The following is an 11,434-nucleotide window of genomic DNA, read 5'->3' as shown; positions in this document are numbered from 1 at the left end:
AGGAATGACATCTGGTGAATAGTTCCTCCATTTTATGGGTAGAGTACGTTTCCACTATTAGTTGCATGGGAGTCAGTAAATCAGCAGCCAAACATCTCTAGCATGGAACTGCAGTGCTTGGGCAGCTCAGAAGAATCTAGCCAAATTGTGTCACCTGCTCCAAGAAAGAGGTTGAGGTGAATTTTCCTCTCAGGAAATGTCTGGACTCACCTTTGGGCCTGTCCTGGCCCTTTTCTTCCCCCAGATTCTAGGAAGCCTAAGGACTGGCAGGAAGCGATAACTGAAAGGAGCAGATGAGAAAGGAATGCTAAACAGAGTAGCCAGCTCAGCAACTGATCATCAATATCATTGTAGGAGTGCAAGTGAAAATAAATCCGCGGGACTGTTGTTGGAGAGGCGGCTGAGCTTTTCTGGAGCACATGCCAGTTCCTTCATCCACTCACCCCCCCAACCCCCCCTTTCAGCCACAACACTGCCCCAAGCAGCCAACTAATCCCCATAGGGAGAGTACATGAAATCAGATGGACAAGTTTTGATGTGAAGCAGCAGCTTAGGGCAAGCTCAGGTTTCCTAGAGGTTTGCTATATTTATCTCTGTGATTTAATGCCCACACGGGGTTTAAATGCCACCAAGCAGTTGGTGTGAGGAGCCAGAGTTTCATTCCCCAACACAGACTCTGCTTTGCCAGACGCTTGCTATGGAACTCCTAGAGACCAACCCATATCTTTTTACAGACCGGTTCTATGATGGAGAAAACTACCTGAGCCCACACTTACACAACTACGAACAGGCTGCCTATCAAGACCGAACGGCCATGACACTTTGTCCTGATGGCCGGGCAGGTATAGAAGAAAAAGTCTCTGTTGTGGCAGACCATAGTCCTGGCCAGTGTCTGCCTTGGGCATGCAAAGTTTGCAAGAGGAAAAGTGTGTCCATCGATAGGCGCCGTGCAGCCACCCTGAGAGAGAAGCGCCGGCTGAAGAAAGTCAATGAAGCCTTTGAAGCTCTGAAACGGAGCACTTTATTGAACCCAAACCAGCGGCTTCCCAAGGTGGAGATCTTGCGCAGTGCCATCCAATACATTGAACGCTTACAAGCTCTGCTCACTACCCTCAATCAACAGGAACGGGACCAACCGGAACTACGCTTCTGTAATGCCAGCACCCAGCCAGTGGTAAGTGTCAGGGGTGGGTTCAAGCAACTATCTACAGGGACACAGAACTCACAGCAATAGGAGCCCTTCCAACTATGTGGGCAGGCCACAGTACTGTGTGGCAGGCCACAGTATGTTCAAAATTCACACTGATCACAATAGTTTAGCACATACAGTTGATGTAGCTCTAAAAGTGGATGAGGCAAAGATATGGAGGCTACTGATGTAACTACTCTTGAATCACAGGCAATGTTTCCTTAATGGCAGTTTCTGCTAGTGGCAGTGTTTGGCCATTGTACTGTGTAGACTCTAGCACCACAAGGGGCTTTGGACTAATTCAACAGGGCTCTTATGTTCTGAGGAATGCCAACTTTTCTAGCCTAAGATATTGGCATTACCAATACTGAGTACCTATTACTGAGTAATTCTACTGAGGTTAAAATGATTCCTGCCTGAATCTTTGGAGAACTATTCAACATCAATCATCCTGGGTTAGAAAAACTAATAATCCCTTTTTTAAAAAAATATATGACTGTGTTTGACTAGTTTATTGTTTTTATTTACCCAAACTCATTTCTTATGAGATGGGTGCCATTTAAATGATAAATAAATAAGTAATCTGATCCAGCATTACTACCTTTCTATGAGCCTACAAACAGAATAGCCTAACTCAAAGCAAAACAAAGCAAGTCTGTTGTCTTTTCCAATCTCATTTATTACTTAGTCGTATTCCATACAGTTCTCTTTTCCAAAGGAGCTGACAGCAGTTCACAACAGAATATACACTGTCTTAAATGATATCATTGTAATAAGCCAATATGCCTTAAAAAGCATATAAATTACAACAAAGATTTTGTTATATACCATAAGTAATAAGATAACCATGCTCATTAACATATCTGATCAATTAACAAGCATATAGGTAACTCAATCCTGGTTCAGAAAGGTTTGTTTAAACTGGAAGATTATATACCCAGAAGAACGCATTTTATTTTAATATAGTATTATTAAATGTATATGTTGTTAAATATACATTATTAGTGGGCAATCTTTGACAGCATCATGTGTGTTTCTATAAATTAATTAGGAATGCCAGCTTTTCTAGCTTAAAATATTAATTTGTAACTTTTCAGGACTTCTCATTTAAACTGCCTGAACCCACAAAATATTGACACCACTGCAAAGAGTGTGGAAGCACTATAGTAAACAAAGCAACCCCACAATGATCAAAAACATTTTACAATCATACTTTAGTTGTTTAGAGAAATCATGCCATCGCACCTAGATGTATTTTTCAAGATGGGCACACAAAAAAAGGACAATGATTAAAACAGAAGTGACTGATGGGTAAATAGATGACACGTCAGAATCAAACTCTGGCAGATGTGCCAAAGTAGAGTGAGAGGATGAGCGATGGGTGCTGACATTTCTAAGTTCAAGTGGGTTCCTAGACATTTCCATTTGAAAACACGCAGGGACATTTGGATACAGACTTGGAGTATCAATCCAAAAGGAAGAATTATTAATTAAGAATATCAGGAGTGTTTGTGTGTATGTTTGAAAGAATGAGAGAAATGTGTGTTTGAGAGAGATAAAATCCCGCAAAAACTAGAGTTGTTAATAAAGCTATTGAAATTACATTGGGGGGGGGTGCTTGAAATTACAATAAAATATTCAAAACTTGTAACTTTTTATTTCTATTCACTGTTATCTCAGCTGTCATCTTGATTTTCCAAGGATAGAATTAATGAAACTTTAACATCATACAGATTTTTTTTATTTCCCCTCTCTTTCCCCCCCCCCCAAATGTCCACATCTTTGGAAGAAAACATCCTTTTTTGCCCCAGCTGTTAATTACAGATAATCATCAGGGCAATTCTATTTATTAGCACTAGATGGAGATAATTCATTTTTTTCCCTTAGGAAATTCTCCCTACAAATAACACATCCACATTTGTTCTAAATAACAAGAAGAGTGTGCTAGCAGAAATTTCATAAGCGATGATCACTGCTATATGTCATTTTTGTGCCAACAGATCTAATTTTCCCCTAGCATATTTCCATATTTACAAACTATTTGCTGATTCAATTGGCACAGCTTAAGCAAGTTGTCTTAGACAAGTCATCCAACTTTAATAGTCAGGTGTATTTATTTAAGTTCAAAATGCACTAGAACTGGGTCTCTTGACTTTTTCTAAACTATTTTATTTGAGGAATCTTTTCATACTATATAAACCCAAATCTGGAATGTTTGTGTGTGTACACATGCATAGATACATACATACATTTCCAAAGGAACAAGAGGAACAGCTGCATGCCACCCCCACCCCCAAACACACAAAGAAGAAGCTATTGCACCACTAGTATTTAATACTTTGTCATTACATATATTTCTAACTATGTATAGGTTAATAAGTACAACACAAATCATATACAGAATATCTCATTGTGTTTTTATTTTACACACACATATATAATATCTCATATCATTTCACATACTGTATATCATATATCATAATATAATATGTGACTATAATCCTGTAAATCTCATATCTCAGTATCTATTTTGAGGCTTATCTCTGAACCTACCGCAAAACAAGAAGTGGTGGGGAATAACTCCAAGATAAAGAAAAAATGATATCTCCAAATGTTATGTTGAACATTTTTGAGCCCCATTACATTTCAGTTTGGGTTCTTCTTTAAGGCCTTTCTGCCTTTCATGTTCAACACAGAAAAAATATATATACACTGTAACCATTTTTATTTCTGAAACCTTCAGTCTAGCTAGTTATCAGACTATTGTGGCTCTATTTCCCCTTCTGTGTTTTGTTATGATAAGCGTTTTAATCTGTTTCAATAATATCATCTTTATGTTAGACTCATCAATTTTTTCATTGTGGATTGAGATTCTGAACAGGTGAACAGATGATTCTTCACAAAATATATTTTTGAAGAACAAAATGCAATGGTAGGAAAAGAAAGCAATAAAAATGACCTGTTTGATCTAGTACAACAGAGAATGCAAGGAGGGTACAATCAGATTTTTATCTTCTGATTCCAGGTGCCAAGTGACCATGGATCTAGTAGCACCTCATGCAGTCCAGAGTGGAGCACTCACTTAGAGTTCAGCGCTCATCCTACAGGTAGGCTGGGTACAGGTATCCAAACCCAAATCCAAAAAACCTGACCATTCTTATTTGAAATTAAAGTTGTACCACATTGTAACTCTCTGCCAACTTCCATTCCTGTACATTTTAATATACATACATTTTTGATACTATTTCCATGACCTACAGACAGAAAAAAATAATACAATGATAAAACATTTGTGTTTCTTAAGAAATAGCAATAAGTTCTGAATTGTAAAGGAGTTTATTTGCTTTTTTAGAAGCAAGTGTTGTATGTGAGACCTGGAGATCCTTCTGAAGATTGGAATTATATAGTGTTCTCTGAAAAGGCTCTCTACTTAAATGACTCCCTTGTTCTCCACAGATCACTTGCTCAGTGATGATTCTTCTGAAGACCGCAATCTTCATTCTCTGTCTTCAATTGTGGATAGTATTGTGGTAGAGGATGTGGCTGTTGCGTTCCAGGAAGAGAGGTCTCAGAACTGAAGCAGCAGCCAACAGTGGCCATATCTACACTTTTTTTGTCATCTCCAGCACATTGTAAAATAGAAGAAACAGGATACTAGGATATTATAATTAGGAGATATTTCTCTTCTCACTAATACTGAATGATATTCCAAATAGGGAGGAATTCCCAGCTAACACTGGATGGCATTTCGTTTCCCAATGCTGACTGTTCTAGATAACAAATGAAGCCACTTATCCAATTCCATATGTCTGAAAGTGGTTTTGTTTTTGTCCCCCAAACCTAGGCAAGCTAGTGAGAAAGATGCCTGATCATACTCATTTAAGTTTCTGCCTGGTTTTCAAAGAAAATATTGTGATTTCAATGAAAAAATGTGGATCTGAATAGGATGTCCAATGTCATTTGATGTATTATTGCAAACACTAATTAAGGCTGAAAGAAATAACAGAACAGCATGCTAAGGAAGAATTTGTTTCATTCCCGGATTTTAGAAATGTTCCTTTGGGGGCCAATTTTTTTTTATTGTGGGTGTGTGCAAATGTTGTGTGTGTTTTAAAAAGATGCTATTCGACCAACTTCTTTTGGCAGTTAGTTTGCAATTTCCAGATGCAAAAGCTATAGAAAATGCTGCCACTAAAATCTCATTCTCTCTCTCTCTCTCTTATTTTTACTGTGTGCAGTTACCATTTTTGTATTTTGATAATTTATTGTGAGATTTTTTTAAATAAAAAATAAAGGTTTTCTTTGGTTAAATTTATTTTGAGATGGCATGGAATGCTCTCTTTTTGAAAGTACTAAAATACTCTTTGAAAAAGAAATGTATTTCATATAAATTATATTCTCTGTATATCTTTTGAACCCAGCCTTTCCCCTTTCAGTGCTACATTTGATACATCCACTTTTCTTTGCCAGTACAAAACTTAGCAAATGGTGATGAATCTCCAAGTAAAAAGAGACATACTTTAAGTATTAGACCTCCCAGGCTAATTTGTTCTAATTATTATTATACATATTCTAAAAGAAAACACGGAGGGAGGGACAGTTCTATGTAGATGCCATCCTAGGAATAGCACTGATTTTCTTGTTGATTACCTTACAAAATTAATGGGAATACCTAGGCAGAATATCAGTCCATTTTTCTCATGAAAGTTTACTCTCTGACTTTGGGCCAGGCACTCTCTCCAGACTCCAACTACTTCACTGAGTTCTTGTGGGGGGGGAAATGGAGGAAGAAGTGTTATGTATGCTGCCTTGAATTCCTGAAGAAAAAGTGGGATATACAGCTAAGAAATAAATATAGGTGTATAATGACTTATATAGATGTACAATAAACTTATTCTGAGGCTATTTGAAAAACATGAGTTCATTTAGTTTTCACTGCAACCCTCTGAGCCCATATTTCCCTAAAAGAATACTATTTAGAAAGAGCCACGGAAATACTAGGAATAGCAATTCATTTTTTAAAAATGTAATACTATCACAACAGTGTTGTAGTCATACTGTATACTGTTATTTCCCTTATTTCCTTCCCTGAAGCTAAAATTGAGAGATACTATATAGCCAGCATAATTTTTAGCCATTAAATCATAAGGGAAAAAAGGTAGGGCATTGGATATTTTTACTCAACAAGCTCAGTTGAAAAAGGTAAGCTAGACACTGAAAAATAATGTCGCAAAATGTGCTTTCAACATTAATTCAGAAACGTGTCAACTGTTAGCAGTCTAAGATACAATTCCCCTTGTCTGCAGTGTATACTAGTAGAAAAACAACAGAAATAGCACACAGTTGTGAAATTGACAAAAGAGGTCAGCACATCCACAGAGACAAAATGTTCTGTGCAGGGCACCCAACAGAGGTGTTGTGTGTCTACAGCAATGAGCTCATCTTGCCTGAATACCTCACTGCTAAAAGAAAATGGTTATGTTATTAACATGACCGATCTAAAACAGCATACTGAACAGTATCAAGCCATGACATCCACTTTTATTCTCCTACTCAGCCAGAGAAATACGGGAAGCCCTACGCAGCATTTGAGGGACTGCCTGTCCTCAGTCACAATACCCATCCCACCAGGTGCAGAAAGAGGGGCATGTTGCAGGTCCTGTCTGCTAAAGCTCTCCACCTAACAGGACCCTGAGATCAGCCTTTTCTGCTGTAGAACCCATCCTTTGGCCCATGATTCCTCCCAAGGTGAGATTAACCCCAACTTTATTGTCCTTCCAGAAATCTCTTAACATGTGTGGTAGATTTTTTTTTTGAGCAAGTCTGGGGATTACCATGGTAATATAAAGAGCCCACAATATGGTTATATTATATGTGAGATTTTGATTTGTGATTTTATTTATATTCATGTGAATTGTTTTAATGATTAATATTTTTGTTGGTTTTATTGTACATTACCCAGAGTCACATTAGTAAGATGGGCAATTATATAAATTTTATATACTCTGACGATAGTTAGATGCTATGTAGATAGATAGATAGATAGATAGATAGATAGATAGATAGATAGATAGATAGATAGATAGATAGATAGATAGATGATAGATAGAGATAATAAATCTTCCAACTGGAATAAATAAATGAGATAAACCTTCCAGTTTGACTACATTCATGATGTGATTCTGAACAGAGACACTGCATTCACGTAGAAGACAAGTATGAATCAATCAGCCTTGCTTTAAAATCAGATTTATTGGAACACACATACACCCATTCCTGACCTATTTGCAGGGTTTGGAATCCATGCAGTACCAATATAACAAAAGAAAGAGATTATTCATATAAAGGGGTCACTTACTCTGTAAATTAAAAAAATATTTAATACTGTATTAGGCAAGTTGTACACCAAAAAAGACATTGAAACTGTACAGTCTCTTGGATATTGCACTTTCAAACAGCACTGTATGAATATATGGCATTCCAGCCACCAAGAAATACGTCAGTAATAGAGGGAGGGGGGGCACACAAGGCAAAAGGCATCATGAAGAGACAAACAGATCCTACCCTAGGAGAGAGAAATAGTAACAGCTAAAATTTTGTGGGGATCACAGGCTACCTGTAGATGCAGAGAGAAGGAAAGGGAATTTTCTGTCTGTCTATGTGAAAAAGAGAGTACTCCTGGTACAGAGATGTCCAAGAACATCTTCTGCTTTCCCAGTATCGGGTTTCATTTTCTTCCATACATGAACATGGGATCTAAGAAAAGCCCATACAAAACTTGCTTGGTAACCAACTTCTCTCCATCAAGCACCAGTTCATTTTGTTTCTAGCCTGGGTATTTCTTAACTGAGGACCTATGTTGTCCATGGACAGAAATTCTTGTGGCGTGATGAGAAGCTCCAGCAGAAGCCCAATGCACCTGAGGAAGAGTTCAGAGCTGGGCTTTCCCATTTTCATTTGCCTTGTTTCTTGGTGATTGTCTTATTAGGTCCAAACTGTACAGTAGGAACAAGCAGCTTCTGCTGCTCTCAGGCATAATGGCAGAGTGTAGCACAGGCAGACAATGGTGCAGGAACTGCTGCAGACCAGCATTAAGGTGCACCCACTTCTTACCAAACCTATGTCAAAATCATTGTGTCATACATAGTGCAGACTTAGAGACAGAGAAGCCTGTTCTCTTTCTCAATGAGGGTATCTTTAAAGCCAGGGGAAAAGATTTAATTGGGAGTTAAGGATACCAAACAGGAGATCAGAGGGTTGTATACAAGCAGGAGGAAGAATGTTCTGCTGGCCATGAGGCCTACAATGATTGACCAGTAGCTTCTGTTCTTTGGAGCTAAAAGAGCAGGTATAATCTCCTACTCCCGGAAAGCAGCCAGCATGTATCCATAAAGATAGTGGGAATGTGCTGCAAAAGATTAGAAATAATGAGATAATTAAACTTCAGAAAGAAAGGAAACTCTACTGTGTCAAGTTTCTCTGCATTTGTTTTCATTCTCGACTGGCAGTCTAATTTTGCTTTACAACAGCAATCAAAGTTGTCCTGAAATACGTACTGCTTGTTGACAAAATCATTTCACCTTCTGTGCCTAGGCACTTACCAGTAGAATTAGGACCACAATTTTTAAAACTGCATGCTTTCAGGTTCAGTGCTAATATATTTCAAGGGCACCTGCCTGGAAAGACTTCACCTCTAGTATTTTAAAGGAATATCGAGAAAAACTGATTTAGCTTTATGTTCTCATACGGCTCCCCCAATAACTCTATTCAGTAGGGGCAGCTCTAAAGGGTGGCAGGCTAGGCATCTGCCAAGGACTGAATTCGAGTGAAGGGCCCACACTACTGAGAACACACTTGGGAGAATCTCCTGGTTGATGCCTCTTTCCTCTGCCAGGTTACACGATTCCATTAAGGATGCCTCACCCGAAACTTCCAAAACAGTGTAGCTGGCACACCACATCACTAGGCCTTTATTGAAAAGGCAGAATGCATTCTGTATTGATAAACACAGAGCTCAGCAGAACAAGTGGTAGGCACAAGCAAAGAAATGGGTGATGCAGCTAGAATGCCCAATAAACAGGGCCGAGTCTGTTTTTGTCTCTGTTATCGATATCAGTGTTGATGTTGCCTTGGGGAGGAAGGGATAAAGTTTGCTATCTTTATCCAACAGCTGTCATCTTCACTTCCACAGAGACCTCCCCTGCCTTTATTCAGCACATTCCTAATGCTCCCTCCTCTTTGTTATTATAACCCCCTAAGATTTTGTGGACATTTCAGCCACTTGTATCTCTTATAGCATGTAACCAAACTGCTGTGTGGCGTAAACACCCCCAATAATCTGGAATAGAAGAAGGTGCCTAAAAGCTCTACTGTGATAACTGATATGTCCTCATTGCAAATGTTATAATTATTAAACTGGTTTTGAATACAGTTTCCTTTTAATAAAACTTTTGGAAAAAAAATATATTTCACTCTAGGATATTGCTATTGTTATTGACATTATAGCCATTTAAAGGCTATTCTTTTCTGTATAATTGAACTTAAAATATAACTGTCTCATATACTATTAGCATCTCACAAATCCTTTATTTTACATAAAGGGTCAGTTAGTTTTATCATTTCTTTGTTAGCTCATACTATATAACAAGATTGCTTGATTGGAGGTGGAGTGCATTTTTTACTATTATCTCTTGAAAATTAAATGTAGGGAGAACTGGTTTATGGCCTGCTTAAACATGAAGACATGGATCAAACAGATTATTATGAGATAAAACTGATTAAGCCATGCCCAGTAATAGGTTAAAAAAAGATCTGAATTTAGCAACATGAAGATGAAGAACTGAATTTGGAACAGGTAGTCCTTGGCTTACAACCAAAACTGAGTCCAAAATTTTGCTGCTAAGCAAAAGACAACTGTTAAATGAGTTTTGCCCCATTTTATGACCTTTTTTGCCACAGATGTTAAGTGAATCATGCAACTGTTAAGTTAGTAACATGGTTGTTAAGAGAATCTGGTTTCCCCACTGACTTTGCTTGTCAGAAGGGGCAAATGTGAACATATGACCTCAGGACCCTGCAACTGTCATAAATAAGACTCAGTTGCCAAGTGTTTGAACTTTGATCTTGTGACCAGGGGATGGTGCAACTGTCATAAGTGTGAAAAATGGTCATGTCACTTTTTTCAGTGCTGTTGTAACTTTGAACGGTCACTAAATGAATTGTTGTAGTTGAGGACTACCCGTACTTCAAGAAACACCTGGTTCCATCCATTATTTTCTGGATCCTCTATGGAATATGAAGAGTCTGCTTGTTCTGTCCTAGTTACTAAACTTACCTGGAGCCTTGGCCAATTCCCACTGGAAACTGAATTTCAGCAGGAATATGTCCGAACTGTGGATGTTTCCAGCCTTTGGGACCCAGGTGCACCAACTGCAAACCATTTAGCACAGCACACAAAAGCATGCAATTAGTGGGGTCAACAAGCTCTCATGCAAAGCACATTATTAAAATTTTGGTTGCCTGTTGATGACTGCCTATTTTGGCTTATTATGGATTTCAGAATTTAGGTGCATTTCTCAGCAGTTATTATATTTTAATAAATTACTATGCAATGAACTTAAAAGACATGAAATACATAATCCTGGTCTCAACAAAATGTGGCTTTAGGATATGGTAACAGAGATTTTAAAACAGTGAAGAAATGGTATTAATAAACCTGAAAAGTAGTGAAATGAATTTCAGAGTTTATGATGGTGGAAGTAGGCATCCACAGAAATTGTTAGAATTATTTTAGAATCCAAATACTTTTATACTCTATTTTAAGTTCAAAGGCTTAATTCAGTTTCTTTCTTCCAGATGTTAAAAACAAACCAACAAATATAAGGTTTGTTTGTTTGTTTGTTTGTATGTCTGTATGCCGCCTTTATTCTTTTTACAAGCAACTTAAGGTGGCAAACATATTAGCAACTAATCAGTAAATAACATTTTTGTATTAGAAACTTCTAATAAAGTAATTTGTTCTTTCCTTACCCCAATTAAGGCAACTAAGCAAATGCTCTGCGTGGAATTCAGATATATGTTTTTAAGAGATTGTTAATTATTCTTCTATCTTTTTTTGTCTTGTGTCAAACCTCTGCCATATCAGTATCAGATTCAAGGAATTCAAATAAAGGCTTGAATGTTTGGGGGGTAAATATTCAACGCAAAATAACTACCTAGTAGTTAGGGTGGTGCTTAAAAGAACAG

At 37.7% G+C, this 11,434-nt stretch overlaps 2 protein-coding genes across 2 annotated transcripts in view; one reads left to right on the top strand and one right to left on the bottom strand.

The window, feature by feature from the left end:
* Window positions 1-622: 622 nt before the first annotated feature.
* Window positions 623-5,417, top strand: MYOG (myogenin; the record flags this gene model as incomplete). The annotated part of the gene is made up of 3 exons (XM_081325968.1): window positions 623-1,174; window positions 4,215-4,296; window positions 4,646-5,417. 3 exons carry the CDS (start codon window positions 623-625, stop codon window positions 4,765-4,767), a joined length of 756 nt encoding a protein of 251 aa, XP_081182094.1. The 3' UTR covers window positions 4,768-5,417.
* A 2,004-nt stretch (window positions 5,418-7,421) lies between these two features.
* The window catches only part of PPFIA4 (PTPRF interacting protein alpha 4), a gene marked incomplete at its 5' end in the record, with an annotated part of 72,881 nt that continues 68,868 nt past the window's right edge, over window positions 7,422-11,434 (bottom strand). Inside the window, 2 exons of the mRNA XM_081325439.1 lie at window positions 7,422-8,597; window positions 10,524-10,618. Coding sequence (XP_081181565.1) covers window positions 10,560-10,618 — 59 coding nt within the window. The 3' untranslated portion in view covers window positions 7,422-8,597; window positions 10,524-10,559. The remainder of the gene's footprint in view (window positions 8,598-10,523; window positions 10,619-11,434) is intronic.

This window comes from Vipera berus (genome assembly GCF_964194415.1).
Source record: "Vipera berus genome assembly, chromosome: 3".
NCBI lineage: Eukaryota > Metazoa > Chordata > Lepidosauria > Squamata > Viperidae > Vipera > Vipera berus.
The sequence above is the reverse complement of the archived record's forward strand: the minus strand, read 5'-3'. Positions and strand labels throughout refer to the sequence as shown.